Source organism: Aotus nancymaae, unplaced genomic scaffold, assembly GCF_030222135.1.
Source record: "Aotus nancymaae isolate 86718 unplaced genomic scaffold, 86718_ANA_hifiasm-v0.15.2.pri h1tg000010l, whole genome shotgun sequence".
In the NCBI taxonomy this organism is placed as follows: Eukaryota; Metazoa; Chordata; class Mammalia; order Primates; family Aotidae; genus Aotus; species Aotus nancymaae.
This window is the reverse complement of record NW_026988421.1, coordinates 64,178,176-64,204,797: the sequence shown is the minus strand read 5'-3', so window position 1 is coordinate 64,204,797 and position 26,622 is coordinate 64,178,176. Positions and strand designations below refer to the sequence as shown.

The window sequence follows — 26,622 nt, the reverse complement described above, 5'->3', positions numbered from 1 at the left end:
TGTCTCTACTAAAAATACAAAAATTAGCTGGGTGTGGTGGCATGTGTCTGTAATCCCAGTTACTTAGGAAGCTGAAGCAGGAGAATCGCTTGAGCCAGGGAAGCAGAGGTTGTAGTGAGCCAAGATCTCACCATTGCACTCCAGCCTGGGGGACAGAGCAAGACTCCGTCTCAGAATATTAAAAAAAGAGGAAAGGAAAACAACAAGAACAAAAAATTTAAATAACTACTTCTGTGACAGTGAGAGAAAATGAACATTATTACCAACCTGATAAGGAAGATTATGTTCTCCTTGGAATATGCCTCCATAACACCCCTGAAGTATATCAATGGTGTTTGCTTAGGGGAAAAATGACTTAAAATTTAGATTAAATGAAGGAGCATTTTACTTGACATTTTCTTTCTTTTAAATTTTTTTTCCATAGGTTTTGGAGGAACAGGTGGTATTTGGTTACATGAATAAGTTCTTCAGCGGTGATTTGTGAGATTATGGTGCACCCATCACCTGAGCAGTGTACACTGTACCCAATTTGTAGACTTTTATCCCTCACTTCCCTTACCCTTCTCCCCACCCGAGTCCCCAGAGTCCATTGTATCATTCTTACACCTTTGCATCCTCATAGCTTAGCTTCTACTTATGAGTAAGAACATATGATGTTTAGTTTTCCATTGCTGAGTTACTTCACTTAAAATAAGTCTCCAGTTCTATCCAGGTTGCTGCAAATGTCATTAATTCCTTTTTATGGCTGAGTAGTATTCCATTGTGTACATATTCCATAGTTTCTTTATCCACTTGTTTATTGATGGCATTTGGGCTGGTTCCACATATTTGCAATTGCAAATTGTGCTGCTATAAATGTATATGCAAGTATCTTTTTTGAACAATGACTTATTTTCTTCTGCATAGATACCCAGCAGTGGGATTGCTGGATCAAATGATAGAATCAGGTCTTTGATTTTAAAACACCAGCTAAGAAGCAGCCATAGGCACAGAATAATCTAAAAGTTTGTTTTCTAGTAACTTTCATTTCCTCCCAAATTTTGACTTACTTATTTGGTATTCTTACGAGCTTTAAATAACTTGAGGGATCAAATTTGATGGTTTTATAATAATTTTTGTGTCTGTAATTTCTATGTTAAGAATTTTGTAAGAATCTTCCTCAGAATTTTGGATATAGTGTAAATTCACTTATAAATTATTAGAGTTAGTAAATACATACATAATCCTAAGTGTACCTGAACCACTCTTTAACAAGAGCATGCCTCCAAAAACAAGTAACTTTTCTCCCTCTCTACTTCTTTGCCACCCCAACCGCAAAAGCTTGGAAGAACAATGTAGACCTTTACTAAAGAATTAAAAACAGCACATCACAAAACATGAGTCATTTAAAAGTTCTCTTTAAACATCTTTTATTTTAATTTTTAAGGCACTGCTGCAGGGCACACACACATTTTCTGTTTGCTCCTTCTCTCACATGCACATACTCATGGACATGGGCCATTTTCTTTTCTCTGTTTTTCCTGACTAGGAAACTTTCTACTCCTTTCTTGACACATCTCTTCCCTTTTTTGTTAACCTTTCCAGAGTCCTTGTTCCTTCTAAGTCTTTCTTCCAGGTGTCTTCTTCAGCTTTTTCTCATATAGAGCAATTTAGCCTTCTTTTGGTTTCTTTTGCTCCCTGTATAACAGAGGTCTCACATACAGCCATATAAGCAATTCTTTCCTCCTTCAAGGAACAGAGGCTTGCAAACATGAACATAGCCTATTTAATTCAGAGGTGGAAGGGATGGCTTCCTGGAGAAAGACATACTAACTGAATTAGCACTGTAAGGTATCATTGTAATGTAGCCCCTATGGAGACATGTTCTGAGAGCAATTTTTTACTCACAATCAACATACGATTGAAGGTCCTTTTAGTGCCATTTTATTGATCTCTGCAGACTTTATAATTGTCTTAATGGTGGAGGTAGCAAGGCCTAAACCAAGACCCACATGCATCTGATGTTCAGTCTCTCAAGCTGCCTTTAAACCATTCAGATAATTCAAGTTTATTTTTACTTTGGAAATAACTACATACTCTACTAGAAATCAGAAAACCTTCAAAAGGAAAATGGGCTACTAAAAGCAGAAGATATCATAAAAGAGTAATCTACACTTAATCAGTCCATTGATTTTTAACAAAGGTATCAAAATAAATGTAGGAAAGAAAAGTATTCTCAAGAAATGGTTTAGAAAGAACTGTATGTCCATCTTCTTAAAAATAAACCTTACCCCTTACCTCACCATATACAAAATTTACTTTAAATGGATCATAAATCTAAATGTAAAATCTTTAAAGCTCCTAAAAGAAAATATAAGAGATTAAACAGTATATAGAAAACATTAACCATAAAAGAAAAAAATTGATAAACTGGACTTTGTGAAAGTCTTACTTATATATTTATAAAACTTCTAATTGTCAAAACAAAAATTACAAGCCACATACTGGCAGAAAATATTTTCAGTGGATATATTTGACTGTATTTTCTGTTGCTGAGTAACAAATCTAAGCTTAGTGTCTTAAAACAGTAATAATTATTTCTTGTTTCTCATACTTTCTGTGAATCAGGAATTTGGGGGCAGTTTGGCTAGATGGTTCTGGCTCAGGCTTTCTCATGAGGTTGCTGTCAGATGTTGGCTGGGATGTGAGTCACCCCATTGACCGAGGATGAGGATTCATTTCCAAGGTGGCACACTCACTTGTGCTGGTAAAATAGTGCTGTTGGTGAGAGGCTTCAGATCCTCTTCCTGTAGTCCTCTCCACAGGCCTACTTAAGTGTTCTATTCAGATGGCAGCTGGCCTTTTCCAACAGAGCAAGGTGTCTTTTCTGACCAAGCCTCAAAAGTCTCATATCATCACTTTAGCTGTATTCTGTTGGTCATATAGACCAACCCAGATTTAGTGGGAGGAGACAAAGACTGTGTAAGTACAGGAGTAGCAGGAGGCAACAATCACTTGGGTCATCTTGGAGTCTGGCTACCACATCGACAAAGGTCTCATATCCATAATATATGATTAACTACTATAGATCAGTAACAAAAAGATAACCCAATTAAAAATGGGCAAAAATCTTGAACAGATACCCAGAGAAAGATAAAGAATCACCAATAAACAAAAGTATTCAGCAACATTGGTCACTGGGGAAATGCACAATAAAACCACAATGAGATACCTCTACGTATCCACTTGAATGGCTAAAATTAAAGATGCCAACACAGATGTTGGCAATGACGTGGAGCACCTAGAACCTTCATCCATTTTATGGTGCAAGTAAAAAAGGTACAACAAATGTGAGGAAAGTCAGAATAGTCAAGACCTGAAAAGAGCTTAAGTGTTTATCAGTGAGGAATGAATAAATTGTATTATTTGTATATATTATCATCATACACAAAATAAATTATTGTGATAAGTAATGCATTTATTATATATTTTAATTTTTAACGATCATTATAAAATACTACTCAGCAATAAAAATGAACTACTGATGGCTACAGTGTGGACGAATCTCCCCCACATTATGCTGAGCCAAAGAAGCAGGACACCAAAGTATATGCTAGTGATACCATTTATATGAAGTTCTAGAACAGGCAAAACTCATCTATGGTGAAAGTATGGTAGGAATTTACTATGGAAGGGCTTAAGAGAACTTTCAGAATGATGGAAATGTTCAATATCTTGATAAAGATGTGTATTATACATTAGATTTTTGCATTTCAACATATATAACTTTTCCTTTAAAAAGTAACACCAGAGCCCAAAGTACAATAAAAAAAGAAAAGAAAAAATAGTTAACAAAAAGTTAATAAACAAGGCCAGTGAGTACAGGGAAGTCCCCTGAAAGTTACTAGGGACTTACACTCGGGGGAAAAAAAAAAGTAACAAATGTTGAACTCTAAAAGGTATGCTTGTTCGTTATCTGCAGAGATAGGATTAGCAGCTGTGAAACTCCTTTTTGTGTATTCTAAGCTTGAGTATATTGATGATAATGGGAACCAAGTTTCTCATTTTTGGAGAAGTAACAGATGTGTGAGGGATAAGACTGTATTCTATCCTAGAAATAAATTACAGGTATCAATATGAATTCATAGTTTGTGATAGATATGAATCTAATCATAAAGAAACATCAGACTAATTCAAAATGAGGGATATTCTGCAATATAACACCTGTGCCTTTTAAAACTGTCAAGGTTAAGAAGTATAAAGGGAGAAAAAAAATGACAGAGCAGGGAACTCCAAAACTACAGGGAACTCCAAAACTGCATCCCTCCATTAAACCAAAAATTAAGCTGCCAAAAATTGTCAGTCAACTTGTTCAGATCTCTAGAATCTAATCAAAGACTTACAACTACCAGGGGAATGCTTTAAAAAGACAGAAGCTGCTAAAATTTGTTCAGAAAACATTATATTTTAACTTACCTGGTGACCACCCCATCTCCCCCATGCAGTGGCAGCCATAAGGACAGCAGCCCATGTTCCTGACAGAGCTTGCTGTACCAGAATGAGCAATGTGGATCATGTTCTTGGAGGACTTTGAATGTGGTCATCAACCTGTATGGTGGCTCCCTAAGGAATAAGCTTCGAGGCTTGCCTTTGTTTCACCTGCCTCAGAGCTTTTAGGGTCCTGGGGCAGCATTTGTCAGAAGCATTTAAAGGTAAATAATACTCACTGTAGCAGCCTGGGACAAGCAACAGACAAACCAAATAGCCTGGGAGGGAAGAGGCTGTGTAAGGAGATACATGGGAGAACAAGTGCTTTGAAATGCTTCACCATGTACAGGAAGTCTAGAAGGCCTAGGGCTGAATGAATGCTCAGAAGAAACCTTAGAAGATCCTAAGCTTTCATGTCTGGCTGACATCTAAGCTCCATGCAAGCAGGAATCTTAAGGCTAAGACAGAGTTCTAAGTGGTCTTGCAAAGCATTGAAGAAATGCCCAATACAGAGCCAATCTGAAAAAATCCAGAGAGTATTTTTCCTCCTTTGGCTCCAGGCATTTAAGGAAACCTGCCAAATCACTAGCTGATCACCAAGGTAACAGAACAGAGACTTGAGTGACAACCTTGACAAAGAATATAGTCTTTACAAAAAGAGTTTAATAAAGTCACTACACATAAAACTACAACCCACAATAAGTAGCAACAAGAAACGCTGAGGAAGGGGAAGAAGGTGATTCCAAAGTTACCACAATATAATATACAAAATGTCCAGTTTTCAACAGGAAGTTATGCATACATAGAAACAATAAATTATAGCCCAATCACAGAAAAAAATAGAAATAGGAAGTATCCTACAGGAAGCACAGACATTATACTTACTGCACAAAGATTTTAGATCAACTGTTTAAAGTATAAATAGCTAAAAGAAGGATGATATATGAACTAACAGAAAATTTCAATAGATATGTAGAAATTATTTAAAAGGTACCAAATACAAGTTCTGGAACTGAAAAGTACAAGAGCTGAGTTGAAAAATTAACTAGAGGGATTCAACTAGCAAACTTGAGCAGACAGAAGAAAGAATTAGGGAACTGGAAGATACAGGTCAATTGATGTTATCTAAGGCAGAGAGGAAAAGGAATGAAAAAAATGCACAGAACTAAAGAGACTTTAAAATGTTTATAGTGGTAAATTTTAATTTACAAAATTTTAAAAATATGCAGTAAAATACACATTTTACTATAATATTTTTAATTTATAAAAATGTAAATAATGTACTGGCATAAACACAGACAATGGAAGAAAATTGAGAGTCCAGAAATAAATTCACTTATCTATGGTTAATTGATTTTCAACAAGCATGTCAAGACCATTCAGTGGCAAAGGTCATACCATTCCAACAAATGGTATGAGGTCCACTGGATATTTACATACAAGAGAATGAAGGTGGACCCCCTACTTCACATTGTATAAAAACTTTAACTCAAAATGAATCAGTAACCTAAAAATAAGAGCAAATGCTATAAAACCCTCAGTAGAAAAGTAGGGGTAAATCCTCATGACCTTAGATTGGCAATGAAATATTAAATATAACATCAAAAGTACAAATAACAAAATAGATAAATTGGATTTCACCAATATTTAAAACTTTTCTGCATCATAGGACATGATCAAGAGTGAAGAGGCAACCCACGGAATAGGAGAAAATATTTGCAAATAACATATATGATAAGGATCTAGTATTCAGAATATATAAATAACATTGATTAGAACTCAACAGCAAAATGAGAAATAACCAATACAAAAATGAGCAAAGGACTTGGATAGACATTTCTCCAAGAAGATATACAAATGGACAACAAGCACATGAAAAGATGCTGAACATCATTAGGTATTAGGGGAATGTAAAACAAAATCACTATGAGATACCATGTCATATCCATGAGGATGGCTATAATTAAAAACAAAAAACGAAGAAGTGTTGGTGAGGATGTGAAGAATTTGGAATCCTTTTACATTGCTTATGGGAATGTAAATGGTGCTGTAATCCAAGTACTTTAGGAGGCTGAGCTGGGAGGATTGCTTAGAGCCAAGGAGGTCAGGGGTGCAGCCCTGATCCATGATTGTACACTACATTCCATCCTGTGCGAGAGAGCAACCTCCTCCTGTTTTAAAACAACCAGCTAAGCATGGTGGCTCATGCCTTTTATCCCAGCATTATGAGGCAGGCAGATCGCTCAACTCCAGGAGTTCAAGACCAGCCTGGGCAATATGGCGAAACCCCATCTCTACAAAAAATAAAAAAAATAGCCAGGCATGGTGACATGTTCCTGTAGTCCCAGCTACTGGGGAGGCTGAGATGGGAGGATCACCTGAGCTGAGCCCCAGAGGTCGAGGCTGCGGTGATCCAAGATCATACCACTGCACCCCAGCCTGAGCGTCAGAGTGAGACACTGTCCCAAAACAAAACAAAAACCAAAAACATAGAGGTGCCATATGACCCAGCAATTCCTCTCCCTAGTACTTGCCAAAAGAGTTGAAAACAGGTACTCAAATAGATACTCATGAATAACCAAAAGGTGGAAATAATCTAAATGTCTTTGAGCATATGAATAGATAAACTGTGGTATATACATACAGTGGGGTTTGGGTCATAATCTCAAAAGACAATCCCAAAAGATCAAAATCCCTTACCTTATTATCATCTTTATTTGGGAGTTAAATATGGCTTAAGGAGCTGTGTATGGGTGCCACGTTGACAAGGGTAAACTTGTGGACTTAATTTTAGGTATCAGTGATTTTAAATGTCACCTTGACTAGATTAAGGAATACCTAGAAACCTGGTATAGCATTATTTTGGGTGTTTCTGTTAGGGAGAGGAGATTAGCGTGTGAATCTGATTGGATTTAGATGGGGAATATCTGCCCTCAACGTTGGTGGGCACCGTCCAATCAGCTAGGGGTCTGGAGAGAACAAATGGGTCTCTGATAGCTGGGACAGAGTTTTCTGCTGCTGCTGTGGATATCAGAAATTTGACTTCAGGAAAGTGCTTTATCACAGCGTTGATTGTGTGTAAGCATTGTGCACTTATGTAAAAACATTGAAACTTCCTCAATAAATGAAGAAATTACCTGGTTTGTACCTCTGCATTTGTGAAAGATAAAATTTCTCAAGATCCCAGCTCTTTGGGTAACTGTGTATGCAGTGATGATCCATTGTGTTTGTTTGTTTGTTTGTTTTTTTTAAAGACAGGGTTTCACCATGTTAGTCAGGCTGGTCTTGAACTCCCGACCTCAGGTGATCCTCCCACCTTGGCCTCCAAAGTGCTTGGATTACAGGTGTGAGCCACCACGCCTGGCCAACCCATTGTGTTTTTTAAGTGATCTCATCAAAAGACTTAGGTTTGTTCTCCGGGTATTTCAGATGACTGCAGTTATAAAGCTGGGACACATACAATTACTAACTAGTAATAGGCATTTACACATTTCCCCTTTGAGCCATTTCTTTATGAACATTGTTCATCTACTCAAAGTGTTCTGTCACATTTTTATGTTTTTCAAATCCCCTTTAAAAATGTAAGCAAATAACTTTTAAATAATTTTTATTTTTTCCAAAATTATATTTTTAGAATTTTAGATTTAGGAATTTTGATCTTTGGGGATTTCAACATTCTGGATGATAGTGTTTTGATATAGTGTTATGATCACCTCCCCATACAGTGAATATTATTTGGCAATGAAAAGGAATTAAATATTGATTCATGCTACAGCATGGTGAACCTAAAAAACATGTTAAGTGAAAGAAACCAAACCTAAAAGGCCCATGTATTGTGTGGTTAAATGGTTAAAATGGTGAATTTATCACAATGAAAACCAATAAACCTCCTACAGGAAAAAATAAAGGACAAAGAAGGCTGTTCTTTGTTAATGGAGACTAAAGAGACATGATAACTAAATGCAGTTTATGATTGTGGATTACATCTTTGATCTGGGGAAAATAGCTATAAAGGAAATTATTGGGACAGTTTGTTAACTTGAAAATAGACTGGATTTGGCTGGTTGCAGTGGCTTACACCTGTAATCCTAGCACTTTGGGAGACCAAGGTGGGTAGACTACCTGAGACGAGGAGTTTGAGACCAACCTTGCCAACATGGCAAAAACCCTGTCTTTACAAAAATTAGACGGGCATGGTGGTGTATGCCTGTAGTCGCAGCTACTCAGGAGGCTGAGGCTCGAACCTGGGAGGCAGAGGTTGCAGTGAGCTGAGATAGTGCCACTGCACTCCAGCCTGGGTGACAGAAGAGACTCTATCTCAAAAAAAAAAAAAAAAAAAAAAAAAAAAAGGACTGGATTAGATAATAGTATGTGTATCATTACTAAATTTCCTGGTTGTATTTAGTGTATACTGTGTTATAAATTATGTATCAGAATTACATTTTGGGGATTTTAGGCTTTAGAAATTTTGATCTTTGGGGATTTTGTTGTTCAAGATTATGGCATTTGGGATTGTGAACATTAGAGAATGTCTTTGTTCCTAGTAAATCTATGCTGAGGTATTTAAGGGTAAAGGGGTATGGTGTTTCCAATTTACTTTCAAAGTGGCACACTGAAAAAATACAAGGCAAATTGTGTAATATGTAAACTGTTGGTGAATTTATACTAATCTTTCAACATTTCTGTGAGTTTGAAGTTATATCATACTTAAATTTTGTAACCAACAAAATTGGATTTGTCTTTGTGTTATCTTCTCGGCATCAACATGGCCCAGGTGATGTTTGAAAAATAATGTTAGGTATTCTCCTTTGGCTTAGCTGCCTCATTTCACTCCATCCTTAGACATTTGTCTGTTTCTCAACCTGTGGCTTGCACTATATTATTTAGTTTAATTACTTACAGCAATTTCCCCATAAGCTTATTACATCATTATTATTAAGTATTAGCTTCTATACACATTTATTGTTATGGCTGGTAATAGCCTTTGGACACCTATTCTCATTTTGTATATTTTTTTCTGTTCACATACCTTACTTTTGCAGTATTTTGGGTAATGTGAAAAATGCAACTTTTTTTTTCTTCTATTTTGAGAAATTTAAATATTAACTCCCTGGTGGAAAGCTTTGCTGTTCTAGTTCTCGTCCAGTAGCTTTTTTTGTCTGAAATTTCTGTTCGGTCTCTTGTTAAAAAGATCAAGTGTGGTATGAGATCTAACCTTAGTAAGAACATACTGGACTATGCTAATTTTTGTTGTCAACTCAAAGAAGTAATCTCTAAATGCTATCAGACAGTACTGTGCCTTCTGTCAGCCACGAAAGAAGTCAGCAAAGTTCTCCTAAGTAGAAGCGCCATCAAAACCTAGTACTGTGTTACTGGTATTCACCTATGCACTTTAACCTGTCCACAGCTACTGTTCTTATGAATAAGTAAATATCTAGTAGAGGCTATTTTGAATGAGTTTATTAAGAAGATCGTGCAAACTGACTTCATGATGATTCGTTGGTACTACTTGTATTTTCAGTTGGTTAACCAGTTTTCTTTCCTTTGTGGTTTATGATGGGATCTCCACTAGACAGAGGTAACCCATTGGATAGTTGTGTAACTGGATGCTGTTGTGATGGTGCTTGTTGGTTTAGTTTTCATGATGCTCCTCTTGAAGTTATGCTTGCAATGCTGTCTCTTACTTTATGCTTGCATGACATTATTACTTTGATTGTGCTTTATTGGTTTGGGTTTTTTAAATCTATTATTTTATACTTAGAATAATTCCTTAAATATTTTTGGTGGTCCAGAACTTGTGGAAATTAGTTTCAAGTCTAACTTTTGGTGGATCCTTTTCAGTTTTTGAAAATATATTCAATGTCACCACTAAGTTTATGCTTTGGCTAAGAATTCAGAAAACAGGGTAAGCTTGTTTAAACACCCAGGAAGAGACCACTTGCCAGGCAGACAATTAATAAAGCTGAGAACTAACTTTCTTTGTGAGATTTATAGACTAAAGAAAAAAAAAAAACTATGTATTTAGAGTAAAAACTAAGTTTTAGGAGACAGTTTCATCAAATAGCTGAAATTTAGGAGCCTCAGTTAAGGTAACAGTAACTGATTTGTTATTATATTTCAGAGATGCTATTCACTCTGCATACTGTTGTATATTCTGAAACTAAGATTCTTGGGGTTGCAAAGTAAAATTAAAATTAGTATTTCAAAAATTGGTTTTCTGAGCATTTTTATGGACCTTGGAAATAGTTGCTCACTTCTTCCTTTCTAATCACTATCAGTATAGTTTTTCTTGGACAAAACTGATTTCCTTTTAGTTTTTTCATGTGTTTGTTTGCTTGTTTACTACTATTTATACCTCTGTAGAAGAAGGTGGATTGTTTTTCAAACTGAGAAACAAAACCTGTTCTGAAGTGGGCCTGTATATGAACATATACAATGCTCAGTGATAGAGGGTTCTAACATAGAAATTATTTTCTACTGTTCATATTGAGCCAGTGTTAAAATGAAAAAATAATTTTTGTCTTGAAATTTTCATCATCTTGAAAACTGCAAAGGATCCATTGATTTTTGAATGGCCATCAGAGAAACGCTTATGATAAATAGCATAAAATTTCAGATAAATGGTGATTCATCTCTTACTATTTATATTCTAATTCACTTATATATTTTTGTCTTTTGGTGGAACCCATACATTTTATAGAAAATTTCCCAGGAACGAGAAAAATTTGCTGATGAAGGCAGTATATTTTACACCCTTGGAGAATGTGGGCTCATATCCTTTTCAGACTACATTTTCCTTACAACTGTTCTTTCCAGTAAGTATAAATGTTTTGTTTTTCCATTTGTAGAGCAGATACAGGACTATAAACATAATTGTTTATATGTTTATAAAACAAGGCACATTGGTAGAGTTAATGAATTATAATGAATTATAAGTTATGTGAAATTTCATTTGTTTTGAATTTACTACAACTTGTGTATAGAACCACCTGAGAGAGGCAGAAAAAAAGAAAAAGTATCAAACTAAAGTTAAAAACAAAAAGGCCGGGTACAGTGGCTCACACTTGTAATTCCAGAACTTTGGGAGGCCAAGGTGGGCAGATCACTTGAACTCAGGAGTTTAAGACCAGCCTGGGCAACATGGTGAAAACCCCATCTCTGCAAAAGCACACCTGTAGTCCTAGTTACTCAGGAGGATGAGGTGGGAGGATGAGGTGGGGGGATGGCCTGAGCCTGGGAGGCGAAGGTTGCAGTGAGCTGAGATCGTGCCACCACACTCCAGCCTGGGCAACAGTGAGACCCTGTTTCAACAACAACAGCAGCAAAAAAAATAAGTGACATCTACCTTTAACTGTCTGTAACTCTGTATTCTGTCACAGTGGGTCATATATTGCCTACTACTGTATCCTTCATTAACTTACTGGTTCTCCAATAAAACACATTTTGATCTATCATTTCCTCCACTAAAGAAGAAAATTGACTCGATTGACCTAATTGAGTTGAATATTCTTTTTTTTTTTTTTGAGACGGAGTTTCGCTCTTGTTACCCAGGCTGGAGTGCAATGGTGCGATCTCGGCTCACCGCAACCTCCGCCTCCTGGGTTCAGGCAATTCTCCTGCCTCAGCCTCCTGAGTAGCTGGGATTACAGGCACGCGCCACCATGCCCAGCTAATTTTTTGTATTTTTAGTAGAGACGGGGTTTCACCATGTTGACCAGGATGGTCTCGATCTCTTGACCTCGTGATCCACCCGCCTCGGCCTCCCAAAGTGCTGGGATTACAGGCATGAGCCACCGCGCCCGGCCCGAATATTCATTTTTTAACCTTGGAGGAATACTTCTGAATACACAAAATTCAATTTTGACTCAGAGCACTGAGGAATTTCTGATTTTTTTTTTTTTTTTTTTTGAGACGGAGTTTCGCTCGTTACCCAGGCTGGAGTGCAATGGCGCGATCTCAGCTCACCGCAACCTCCGCCTCCTGGGTTCAGGCAATTCTTCCTGCCTTAGCCTCCCGATTAGCTGGGATTACAGGCACGCGCCACCATGCCCAGCTAATTTGGAATTTCTGATTTTTTAAAAACTATCAATAGCTTTGTTGATGAGCATTAATTAACAAAGTGATTTTTTTATTTCTTTTTGGCGTGACTTTTTTTTAACCATTCAGAAAAACTAAACAAAATGTTATGTTCATAGCTCTCCATGTATAGTCTATTGAAATCTACCTAAAGTGAACCAGAGTTCAGATTTGTATGTTTGAAAGAATTGATTTTCAATTTTTTTTTTGTCTGGGACATATCAAACAAAAATAACCATCTCTTTTCACCTTCTCCAAGCCAGCCATCTGTAAACATAAAACTACAAGAAGATAGTTTTTAATAAGTCGCATATACATGTCCTGCCATGCCTGTGACCACTTTCATTCTTATTCCTCTGTGCAAGGATTGACAGGGAAATCAAGATTACCACAGCTGACTTTGGGACACCAAGGTATCTTAATAAATTCACATGGTGGAGCAGTGCTCTAGCAATGAAAACACATACTGATTTGTTATGGAAATCCAAAATAACTCCAGCAACATACAACTTAAGATCATAATGTGCTTTTAAAAGCATCTCTAGTTCAGATCCTAGCACCATTTCTTAGCTTGTGATTTGGGGCAAGACAATTGATCTGTTCTTCTGTTTTGTCTATAAAATGAAGAGGGCAATAATATCAAACCCAAATGATTTATTTGAGAATGATGATGACATCATGAATATAAAGTAGCTATTAATAGTTTAGTGCCTAGTATTTAGTGGAAATCTGTGTTGGTTTTTATTTTTTTATTCTGTCACAACATGTTACTTCATGTCTGGTTTTTAAGGATCCATAAACATTATCATTTTTTTAATGGCCCAAATTGGTGGGAATTTTTAAAATATTTTTGTGACTTTGGACAGAATTTATTATACAGCAAATAGGCATGATATAACAGAAAGGCTACTGCATTAAATGAAGAGACCTATATTGATATCTAATGTATACTTGTAAGTAGTTCTAGTAAATCTTTGTTGAGCTGAAATAAGCTTTGAATTTGTATCCACTGCTTAGTCCTGTTACCTTCATATCTTTCTAAGTGTCAGAAGGACCACAGAATAGAACATTCAGAGTATCTTGTACAACGTGTAGCTCCCTTAACCACTTAAAATCATGTTTTTAAAAAGTCACACTGACCCTTGGGTTCTAGAAACCCCTCCAAGTAGCTCTGCCATTCCCAGCATATTTACTTCATGGTGCTCAACTCCTAGTTTGAATGTGGTGAGTGATTTACAATAAAGTGTTTACTGTTTAAATTACTTTCTGTATTTGTCATGAATGAAGAAAATAGAATCAGGGTATGATTTTAAGACTGTCTTTATCACTGGGTTTTGTTTTTTTGCTTGTTTTTTGTTTCTATAATTTCAACTTTTATTTTAAATTCAGAGGGTACATGTGCAAATTTGTTACATCATATTGTGTGATGCTGAGGTTTGGGTATTAATGATCTCATCTCCCAGATAGTGAGCATAGTACCCAATAGGTAGGTTTTCAGCCCTTGTCCCCCTCCCCTTCTACCCTCTCTAGTAGTCCCCAGTGTCAGTTGTTCCTATCTTTATGTCCACATGTACCCAGTGTTTAGCTCCCACTTACAAGTGACAGCGTGCAGTATTTGGTTTTCTGTTCCTGTGTTAATTCACTTAGGATGATGGCCTCCGGCTACATCCTTGTTGCTGCAAAGGACATGATTTCATTCTTGTTTATGACTGTGTAGTATTCCATAGTGTTGTGTACCACATTTTCTCTAACCAGGCCGCCACTCATGATGGGCACCTAGATTGATTCCATGTATTTGCTATTATGAATAGCTCTGTGGTGAACATACAAGTGCATGTGTCTTTTTGGTAGAACAATTTATTTTCCTTTGGGTATATATCTAGTAATGGGATTGCTGGGTTGAATGGTAGTTCTTTTTTTTAGTTTTTTGAGAAATTGCCAAACTGGTTTCCACAGTGGCTGAGCTAATTTACATTCCCACCAACAGTGTATAAGCATTCCCCTTTCTCTGCAGCCTCTTCAGCATCTCTTACCTTTTATCTTTTTAATAATAGCCATTCTGGGCTGAGCACCAGAGAATCACTTGAACCCAGGAGGTGGAGGTTGTAGTCAGCCAAAATTGTGCCACTGCACTCCAGCCTGGTCAGCAAGAGCAAAACTTCATCTCAAAAAATAATAAAATAAAATGTATATGTATCCATGTACATGTATACACACACACACACACACACACACACCCCCACACCCGTTTTCCCCTACTTTCCAAAACAGAATAGGTATGTTTTGCGTTATCAATATATTATTATGAATATTTTTCTATGATAATAAATCTCTGCATTACATACATTATATCAAGAACTATATAAAAGTCATTGCATAGATTTATTATAACTGGGTTTAGCCATTGTTTGATATTTGAGCTCTTTCTAGTTTATTTTTATGTATGTATTTAATTTTTATTTATTTTACTTTATTTTATTATTCTTTTATTGACAAAGGGTCTCACTCTGTCACCCAGCCTAGAGTGCAGTGGCACAATCACAGCTTATCACAGCCTTGACCTTCTAGGCTCAAGTGATCCTCCCACCTCACCTCCTGGATAGCTAGGACTACAGGTAACCACCACCATGCCCGATTAATTTGTGTATTTTTTGTAGAGACAGGGTTTCGCCATGTTGCCCAGGCTGGTCTTGAACTACTGGGCTCAAGCATTCCACCTGCCTTGGCCTCCCAAAGTTCTAGCATTACAGGTGTGAGTCACTGTGCCTGGCCTGAGTTCTTTCTAGTTTATTTTTTGACCATTAATATCATTATACATGTGATTATTAGCCTAAACATGTAGAAAAGGAATTGCTGGACCAACATTTGAAAGTGTCTGATAAACACCATCAAGACTCTGAAAAGGTTCTGCCAATAATTTGTGCTCTCACCAGTATTATATAGTCAATTAAATTTAAGGGTCAATTCCAGTAGTTAATCCTGGCATACAAATATTTTGGGAACACTATGAATTTGGTAGTGAAATGAGAGGAGGAAAACTGCCTCTTTAAAGTGGTAATCAACCCTAATATTTCAGTTTCTTGGAGTTCTTCAGACATCTGGGAAGTGGTGTAAGCTTACGAAAGAGTTTATCTCATACAGTTTTGTGGAATGTGCACAACAACTCTAGGACAATTTAACCTTAGGGCCGACCTGGGGGTCAAGCTACCTAAGACATAAGGTAGAGCCAGGATGGTGACATTTCACATAGCTCTTAGACAAGCCCATGCTCTGGGATCTTCTGGTCTATAGTCAGTCAAAGGGTAGCCAGACCCCATTAAAATAGGAAGGAGGCAGCTAAACTGCTGTTTCTGACAGACTTGTAGGGCCAATCTAGTCAGAAGACCCATGTTTCTACTCCAGTAAATTCTGAACATAAAGAAAAAACACTTAGAAATATAATGTATATTCTCCAAACAGACTTAAAATTCATATGAACTCAGTCTTGCTAGTGTTTGAAAATCCTAAGACAATGAAATTACATGGGATGGTTACTATGAGCTTATTATCATAACATGTTATCTCTGCAATGGCTAAAAAGAGCTCTTTATTCTCTATCAGTGTGATCTGTTTATTTAATGCAATTGGCAAGTTTTTCTAAATATTATGAAATACTACATGTTAAGAACCCAAAAATGAAATAAAAGAACAATGAAAGGGTTTTAAAACTTCATAAGAAGATTGTGAATTCCTCCAGCAAGGCTTCAGCTGTATAGGCATTTACTCCTTTTAACAACTGTTTTTCTTCCATTTACATTTTTTTCCAAAACATACATTTCAGCTCCGATTCTTAAGAAAGAGAGAGAGAGAGAAAGAGAGAGAGAGATGTATATTTTCACATCTAAAGAAAAGAAACAGCTGAAGTTTCTAGTTCACAGTATATAGCCTATCTTTGAGCTTTATCTCAGCCTCAGTTATTAGATGACTTTCAGAGAGCTGCCAGAAATAGTCTTTTATTTAAACTGGTTTTCCTTACACTGTTATTTGACAGTTGTGTTATAGAAAGATTATTCAATGCCAGCAATGTCAAAAACCTTGGATTTCCTAAGAGTTCCTGAGTGAGAAATTCTAGAAGGCAAGCCAGTGCTTTTCTACTTTAGGAATATACTTTCTTCAAATTCATATTACTGTTTTATGCCCAAATTATATATGTCTGTGTGATAGACCATCATCCCTAACTTCAGAGATTTAAAAAAATAATCATCTGCTTAAATTTCATTTCATTTTATGTGGTTTTATTCTATACCATGTGCTCAATAATAGTCAAAGTGTATACTAGCATGATGACTTATGTTGGATAAAAATAAATAAGTAAATAATAATAGTGAAAGTGACAGCTTATGCCAGGATGCAATTTATTGCATAGATGCTTAGAACTAGCTACTTTAGGCCAGATGCAGTGACTCATGCCTGTAATCCCAGCACTTTGGGAGGCCAAGGCAGGTGGATCACCTGGTCAGGAGTTTGAGACTAGCTGGCCAACATGGCAAAACTCCATCTCTACCTAAAATTAAAAAATTAGCTGGGGGAGGGGGCAGGTCCCTGTAATTTCAGCTACTTGGAGGCTAAGGCAGGAGAATCACTTGAACCCAGGAGGTGGAGGTTGCAGTGAGCCAAGATTGCACCTGTACTCCAGCCTTTGTTTTGTTGCGCTTTGTTTCACAACAAAAGCAAAACACTGTCTCAAAAAAACAAAACAAAAAAAAGACAACTAGCTACTTTAATAAAGAAACTAAATTTTTGTATTTAACCTATGCCAATTTGAAGGACACTCTTTACATGTGACTGTGTTTGGCATTCACCCAAAAGCTGTTTTTTCAATTTAGTGTTCAAACAGAAAAAATTTAGATAGTCTGTTTAATTTTCTAGCTTTTATCATGTATACATACATAGAGAAAAACTAGTCCCTTAAGACATTAAAAAATACTAGGCAGGAGGCTGAGGATGCCTGGAGCAATATAAATTATGTAAATTATGGTATCTATACGAAGTTATCATTTGGACCTTTTTTTTTTGAGACAGAGTTCTGCTCTGTCACCCAGGCTACAGTATAGTGGTATGATCTCAGCTCACTGCAACCCGTGTCTTCTGGGCTCAAGTGATCCTGCCACCTCAGCCTCACAATTAGCTGGAACCACAGGCACATACCACCACAGCAGGCTAATTTATTTATTTTATTTGTTTTTGAGTTGGAGTTTTGCTTTGTCGCCCAGGCTGGAGTGCAGTGGCACAATCTTGGTTCATTGCAACCACTGCCTCCTGGGTTCCATTGATTCTCCTGCCTCAGCCTCCCGAGCAGCTAGACACGCACCACCATGCCTGGCTTTTTTTTTTTTTTTTTTTTGAGACGAAGTTTCATTCTGTTGCCCAGGCTGCAATGCAATTGTGCAATCTTGGCTCACTGCAACCTCCACCTCCTGGGTTCAAGCGATTCTCCTGCCTTAGCCTCCCGCATAGCTGGGATTACAGGCATAAGCCATCATGCCTGACTAATTTTTGTATTCTTAGTAGAGACAGGGTTTCACCCTGTTAGCCAGGCTGGCCTCAAACTTTTGACCTCAGGTGATCCACCCACCTTGGCCTTTCAAAGTGCTGGGATTACAGACGTGAGCCATTGTGCCCTGCCTAATTTTTGTATTTTTAATAGAGACATAGTTTCACCATGTTGCCCAGGCTGGTCTTGAACTCTTGGGTTCAAGTAATCCACCTTCCTTGGCCTCCCAAAGTGCTGGGATTACAAGAGTGAGCCACTGTTCCTGGCCAGAAAAAATACCAGATATTTATTTAGCCAACAAATATATATGAAATTCTTACTATATGCCAGATACTATGCTATATCAGTATCTTCTCCAAAATAGGCCGTAATCAGGCAAGCCATTCAATGACAACCACTATTTCCTGCCTTGATTCCCTTTGTGTACCCTTCAAATTCCCCAAACAAATAAGCATTTGTTTTTCTTTCTTTTTTTGAGATGGAGTCTTGCTTTGTGGCCCAGGCTGAAATGCAGTGGCACGATCTTGGCTCACTGCAACCTCTGCCTCCCGGGTTCAAGCAATTCTTCTGCCTCAGCCTCCCGAGTAGCTGGGATTACAGGCACGCACCACCGTGCTTGGCTAATTTTTGTATTCTTAGTAGGACGGGGTTTCACCATGTTGGCCAGGCTGGTCTTGAACTCCTGACATCGTGATCCACCTGCCTCAGCCTCCCAAAGTGCTGGGATTACAGGTGTGAGCCACTTCGCCCAGCCCAAATAAGCATTTTTACCAGTTGTTTCAGGAGCAGGTAAGCAACACCATAGTAAGGCTGAAGCATGATCAAACACTTATTAACCTAAGGGTTTAAGCAAAAGGTCCAGCTATACAGATGAACCAATACATTTGATTCCAGTCTTGCTTCTAAGAGGCAGTCAGTGTGAAAAAGTGGGGCTTATAGATCAGAAGTAAATACCATCTTTAAACATCATCAGTTATTGAGGGCTAAATTTCTACAGAGCCATCACAACCATCAGTAGAAGAAAAACAGGACAGAGTAGAGACTGAGGAATATAGGAGAAGTGAGAGGAGTTGTAAGGGACTGGGATCAGGGCAAGTCTCCATACTTTGCTCTAGGGTCATGAAGGGGAGACTATGGCAGAAAGGTCCACTGAGGTCCACTTGACACTGAAGTCTATGGTATAGTGATAGATGGGTGCATGGGTCTCCTTTCCACCTACAAGGAACTCAGAGAAGCCACATCTCAAATATGCTTTCATTCAAATATTTTTAGAATTACTACTAGCTAAATACAATATCAGATACTCTGGAAATACAACGCCATATGACATAGTTCCCAATTCAAGATATTATTTACTGATGTCCTATCCACCAACTAAATTTTCTTCTTACTTAGAGATCCTTTTGAATTAAGCCTGGCCAACATGGTGAAACCCCATCTCTTCTAAAAATACAAGGTCTTTCATGTAAATATCTCTGTAGCTGTTATGGGACACCATAATTCATTCATGATTTAATGTGAAAATTGCTTTTAAATTATGACAAAAAAAATAAAATCCTAGTTGAGATATCCTAGGAGAAGGGTAATTTTGATTGGACAAGTCAAATGAGAAGAAGGAATACTTTTACATGTTAAGTCAGTTTCTAGAAGGCAGAGAATTCAGCCTGTTTTGAAGTTTTACTTTTCCTGCTCCATCTACTGATAAATGAGGCCTAAGAAAGAAGGAAGCCTTGGCTGGGTGCAGTGGCTTACACCTGTAATCCCATCACTTTGGGAGGTTGAGGCAGGCAGATTACCTAAGGTCAGGAATTTGAGACCAGCCTGGCCAACATGGTGAAACCCCGTCTCTACTAAAAATACAAAAATTAGCCAGGCATGGAGACATGCGCCTGTAGTCCCAGCTACTCTGGAGGCTGAGGCAGGAGAATGGCTTGAACCTGGGAGGCAGAGGTTGCAATAAGCTGAGAGCACACCACTGCACTACAGCCTGGGTGACAGAACAAGACTCTGTCTCAAAAAAAAAAAAAGAAAAAGATAAAAAGAAAGAAGGAAGCCTTCAGATTTACTCCCTGCTTTCCCATTAGGGTTTCCTTTCTGAGAGTCTAAGGAGCAGAGGAGAACGGAAGGCAAACCTCCTCTCTTCTACGTCTCTCATCTGAGCCTCAGATACCACAAGGCATTGATTCCATGGAAAAGTCGCAGAAAGCTTTACAGGCCAACATATGCTATTCAAGAGAGGACAAAATTTATGTGGACAAAATTCTGGTGGCAGTATCAGCTCATATAGCATATAGACATACTCCTGACCACCTCATTCTATACGCTTTTCTTTTCAGACAATAGGCCCATCTTGACTATTTGTATTGAAAGGGTAGGGTTCCAGAAATCACATGACTCTAACTAGGTTTCCACAAAATTTTAAATGAATATTAGAATTTTATTACATTATGAGAATATTATAATTTTCAAAACAATGAGGGGGGACTGATTCAAATAAAAGTATGAAGGGCTAATAAGGAGAACCTCAAGGGTAAAAAACTGTAAAATCTCCCTCAAGATATAGTCAAAATACATTTATATCTTTTTTTTTTTATAAGCCACAATTTGCTTCTTTGGTCTCTATTCTCTGCTTAGCCTTGAACAAATCACAAGCAATTATTCCCAAAGGATAAATTTCCTTTTTCAGATTAAAAAATATTTTAATCTTCTAATATAGTCACAGGCAGATTTGAGAGATTAAACACAATTGCCACTTATTTCTTGCTTGTCTGAACTAAAAGTGTCTTGTGGTTGTTGATTCAAATATGTGACTGTTTCAACTTTCTGTGACAACTATGGCTACTGGAAATGGCATAGTGTTCTTATATACAGCTGACTCAAAATGAATTCAACATCATCTATAAATAACTTGATATATTTCAAACATTATTTTATTGTTTTGACAGAAGCTTCATTATTATAAAACCAATGAATTAACTACAAAAACAGGTTATGCCAGAGAAGGAAGTTATTGGTAAATAACACATTGCAATACTTTTGGCCTTACAACATGTAATTGAGTATTTCAGAAATTCTAAGCACCTCTTATAGGCTAAAATAGCACTGGAAAAGATCAGCCTTTCATCTTCTTAGTCTTATTCCTCGTAACATCAATTGATCAATGGCAGATAATTTCCAGACATAGAAATTATGAAGATAATCGCTAAACCAAATTTTCTATGTAACTTCCCCAACTCTAATGTCCCAGTAAGAAAGATCTGTAACTGCTTTGTATCTGTTGATACATCTCAGCCGTTAGGACTTGCCCATATTTTTCAAGACATCATTTGACCTGAAAAACTTATTTTCATCTAAAAGTTTTATAACATTTTCATTAGATGGAGTGGCACTGATCAGCATCACACTTTCCAAGTCACGTGCACTTTGTGATCTGCTTCTGACTTCAGCATGGCAAGAGAAATAAGATACTATACAACTTCATTCGAATGCTATTGTTAATATCTCAAAAGGCTTGTATATTTGTGAGAAAGATGCATCATAATGAGGATGTGGTTTAATTTTCAGTTAATCAAATCTGGCTATTGTGAAAACACTTAATTCATTTTCTCCACTGATTCTGTGAAATCTAAAGAGATAATCAAAATGAGAATATAATGAATTAAACCAGATTTTCATTAAGTCTGCCTCCAAACTTTAAAGCCCTGGGTACCGAACATTTTTGCTTTGATTTTTTCTGGTAGCTTTTCAGAGATTAATAATAAACAGTAAGGAAGATGCTTAATGATAAAACACACACACACACAGACACACACACACACAGACACACACATACATATGTATTTTTTTTTTTTTTTTGGAGACAGAGTCTTGCTCTGTTGCCCAGGCTCAGGTGCAGTGGCATGATCTCAGCTCACTGCTGGATCACTAACCTCCACCTCCCAGATTCAATGAATTCTCATTCCTCAGCTCCCAAGTAGCTGGGACTGCAGGCACTCGCCACCACGCCCAGCTAACTTCTGTATTTTTAGTAGAGACAAAGTTTCACAATGTTGGCCAGGCTGCTCTCAACCTCCTGAGCTCAAGTGATCTACCCACCTCAGCCTCCCAAGGTGCCGGAATTACAAGCGTGAGCCACTGCGCCCAATTATAAATGTTTTATTATTGCCTCCCCATCAAGCTATCTAGAACTGTTTTCAGGCTACTAACTCACAGGGTTAATAACTTTAGATAAGACATATATGAAGACAAAGAACACACAAAAATATTTCATATTGTCAATGGCCATGGGCCAAATTCTGAGTTATATTACCATTACCTAGTGAATCTTAGCATTAGTAAGAATGATCCAAGTCAATAAATATATTTAGCATTTCAAAGAAATTCTGATAACCCTTTTCGCTATCTAGTTATGCAGAAAAATATCTGACTTCTTTGTATAAAATATAAGACCGTCAGCTAATATTCCAGTTGGTTAGTGCAGAGAAGCTACTAATAACCATGCTTGTTTATTCCCTCTCAATGCTTATTAATGTACTTTAAGGATCAGTGGTCCTTTGGAAATTATTTAATAATAATTATTAACAGTCTCTTCATTTTGCCTAGAATGAATCTGAGGTTTATTTTATTAATGAGTAGTTATCTAGCAAATACTCAATATTCTATTTAATATGGATGGTATGGCTCATGCTGAAAATTCTTCAAGTTAATCCATCAAAGCTGATCAGAAAGATAGGGTATAAAACAATAGAATGTGTGAGTTAGGAGTAAAGAGGGGATACAAATATTTGAATTCTGAATTATCATAATAAACCAGGCTGGTTTGGGGATAGATTAATTAAAAACACATTTTCCTCATTTCTCTGGTAATAAGTACAGACTGAAGACATGAAGAGCTAAAAGGACTATTCTAAATTTAGGATATCAACAGCAAAGTAGAGTCTTAAGTTTGCTAAAGTTTAAAAAAAAAAAAAAAGAAAAAACCAACTTATGTTATATTCTTGGTCTGTTACCTTGCCACCATGCTTAATATAGGTATGTCTGTGGTGAATATCGTTACAAATTTATGATCAGTCATGCAGTTTATATTCTAGGTTGGAAAATGGACAATAACAGTATAAAAAATAAATTATGTGGAATGTTAAAAAGTGATACATGCCAAAGAGAAAAAATAAAGAGGTTTAGGAGATGTGTGTTGTATATGTGTGAAATGGGATAAAAGGTGTTTAAACGTGTAGGTTGGCCAAGGAAGGCCCATTTCCCAAATCACATACAGACAAGAGTAAGAAACTCATGCCACTGCTTATTGTAAGTACAAGATATTTCTGCCAGATTGATTGTTATTCCGGATATGTGTCCTAGAAACTCTTATTTAGAAAAACCAAACTTCCAAAAAGTTTAAATAAGAATTAACTCTATTTAATGAAAGAAATTATATTGTATAACATGCTTTCTTAAGAACAGCTTTCTTAATTTTATTTTTAGGAGAGGTAATTATAAGTTGAGAAAAAAAAAACAGATGATTTACTATAGGTAGTTGTTGACTTTTATTTTAGACAACATAGTAGTTTCTAAGCTACTTTGAGGATTCCAGTTTCAGTCCACTAGGGCACAGTGTTGATATTCTTCAAAATGATGATGATTTCTTGAACACCTGTGAGTCCATTAACTTTGTTTTTTGTTTTGTTGTTGTTGTTGGTTTTTTGTTTGTTTAAGTCAGAGTCTCGCTCTGTCCCCCAGGCTGGAGTGCATGGTGCAATCTTGGCTCACTGCAACCTCTGCCTCCCAGGTTTAAGTGATTTTCCTGCCTCAGTCTCCCAAGTAGCTGGGACTACAGGCATGCACCACCATACCCGGGTAGTTTTTGTATTTTTTAGCAGAGACAGCATTTTGCCATGTTGGCCAGGCTGGTCTCAGACTCCTGACGTCAGGTGATTCCACCCACCTCGGCTTCCCAAAGTGCTGAAATTACAGGCGTGAGCCACTGTGCCCAGCCTGAGTCCATTAACTTTGAATGAAAACAGCTCCTTAGAAATATGGCTGTCCCACAGCATCTGGCCGCTGCCCTTTGCACTGTTGTAGCTGGTTTTCTTTGGCCCCTGCTATCCACCAGAGTAACAGATGAATGCATATGCTAAATGTACTTTCCCTATTCCCAAGCCATTCCTTGGCAAAGCTTTTCCTTAGGGTATTGAGTTCCCTCTTGCAGAGGACCTGGGAGCCATTTAATGTAGTTAAACTATAATGATCCTTTATTACCCACAAGGAAGGAGATTTACTGAGTGCCTCATTTCCTGTCATCCTAGCAGCAATCTGAACATGGGAAAGAAGTGATCTCAGTGTCATTTCTCATATTTCTCCCCGGCTTGTTATAATAGATAAAACAGACAATGCAGTGTGCAAAATTCAGATTGTGAAGATGCTTAAACTGCCCATTATCTACAGGAGAGTTTATGACCAGTCTTTCCATAGAGTTCAGCCTTAGAAAAAGAAGAAGCACCAAAGTAAGTTATAGCTTAACACTGCTGAATATGTGACCACAGCAGTAATGTCAAGTGACAGGATCCCAGATGCTGGGGTTGGCCTGGGTTCAAATCCTAAACTGTCTCCTTACTCATTGGGGGTTTAGGGACAAGTTTTTTAACCCTCTGTATGCCTCGATTTCCTCATTAGTAAAATAAAAGTAACAACAGTATAAACATCGGGTTGATGTGAGGAAAATATGTCACTGGACTCTCAGAGGGAGAGGAGTAGAGATTATAGAAAAAGTGCCTGAAGAAACGTATAAAGGCACAGGTCTAAAAAGCTCAAAGAACCCAAAGACAAGAAACGTGAAAAAAAACTGCATCAAATCACATCATAATTAAAAAGAAAAATGTGCCAAAAATAAACGAGTGGTTCTCAGACAGGGATGATTCTTCCCCACCCCCACCCCCACCCCACAGGAGACATTTAACAATGTCTGGAGATGGTTTTGGTTGTCATAGCTGGGGAAGGGTGTAGGCTGTGCTACTGGCATCTAGTGAGTAGAGATCAGGAATGTTGCTAAATATCCTAAAGTGAACTGGACAACCCTCACAATAATGAATTATCCTGCCCAAAACATCAACAGTGCTAAGAGTGAGAAATCCTAAAGGCATGTTATAATCAAATGTTTAAAACCAGTGGTAAAATCAGGCAAGAGAAAAAAATAAAAGGCATCCGAATAGGAAAATAAGCCACACTGTCTCTCTCTTCGCTGACAATATGATTCTATACCTAGAAAATGCAAAATACTCTGCCAAAAGGCTTCTAGACCTGAAAAATGACTTTAGTAAAGTTTCAGGATACAAAATCAATATACGAAAATCAGTAGTATTTTTATACACCAATAACTTTCAAGCTGATAGCCAAATCAAAAACTCAGTGCCATTTACAATAGACACACACACATGCACACACCCTAGGAATATACCTGACAAAGGAGGTGAAAGATCTCTACAAGGAGAACTGCAAAACTGCTGAAAGAAATCGGAAATGACACAAATGGAAAAACATGCCATACTCATGGATTGGCAGAATTAATATTGTTAAAATGACCACACTCCCCAAAGGAATCTACAGATTCAGTGCTATTCCTAATAAATTGCCAATGTCATTTTTCACAAAATTAGAAAAAGACTATTCCAGAGTTCACATGGAATCAAAAAAGAGCCTGAATAGCCAAAGCAATCCTAAGCAAAAAGAAGAAAACCCAGAGGTATCACATTACAAGCTATACTATAAGGCTACAGTAATCAAAACAGCATGGTCCTTGTATAAAAACAGACACATAGACCAATTGAACAGGGTAGAGAACCCAGAAATAAAGTTGTCCACCTACAACCACCTGATCTTCAAATAGCTGACAAAAATAAGCAATGGAGAAAGGACTCCCTATTTAATAATGGTGCTGGGATAACTGGCTAGCCATATGCAGAAGAATGAAACTGGACCCCTACCTTGAACCATATATAAAAATTCAAGATGGATTAAAGATTGAAATGTAGGACCTCAAACTATAAAAATCCTAGAAGAAAACCTAGGAATACCATTCTGGACATCAACTTTGGGAAAAAATTTATGAGTTATTCCCCAAAAGCAATTTCAACAAAAGTAAAAATTGACAAGTGAGACCTAATTGAACTAAAGCTCTGCCTAGCAAAAGAAATCAGCAAAGTAAACAGACAAACTACAGAATGGGTAAAAATATTCACAAGCTATGCATCTGACAATGGTCTAATATCCAGAATCTATAAGGAACTTAAATAACTCAGCAAGCAAAAAAAACAACCCCACTAAAAGTGGGCAAAGGACATGAATAGATCCTTCTCAAAAGAAGACACACAAGCAGCCAACAAACATGAAAAAATACTCAACATCACTAATCATCAGAGAAATGCAAATCAAAACTACAATGAGATGCCATCTCACACCATTTGGAATGGCTGCTATTATTTTATTTATTCATTCATTTATTTTTGAGACAGAGTCTTGCACTGTCTCCCAGGCTGGAGTACAACTGCATTATC

General features: G+C 37.2%; 1 protein-coding gene across 1 annotated transcript in view; it reads left to right on the top strand.

Annotated features, from left to right (window-relative positions):
• Positions 1–26,622, top strand: part of MICU1 (mitochondrial calcium uptake 1) — a 233,556-nt gene that overhangs the window by 104,293 nt on the left and 102,641 nt on the right. The window contains exon 6 of the mRNA XM_012460264.2: positions 11,168–11,282. Coding sequence (XP_012315687.2) covers positions 11,168–11,282 — 115 coding nt within the window. The remainder of the gene's footprint in view (positions 1–11,167; positions 11,283–26,622) is intronic.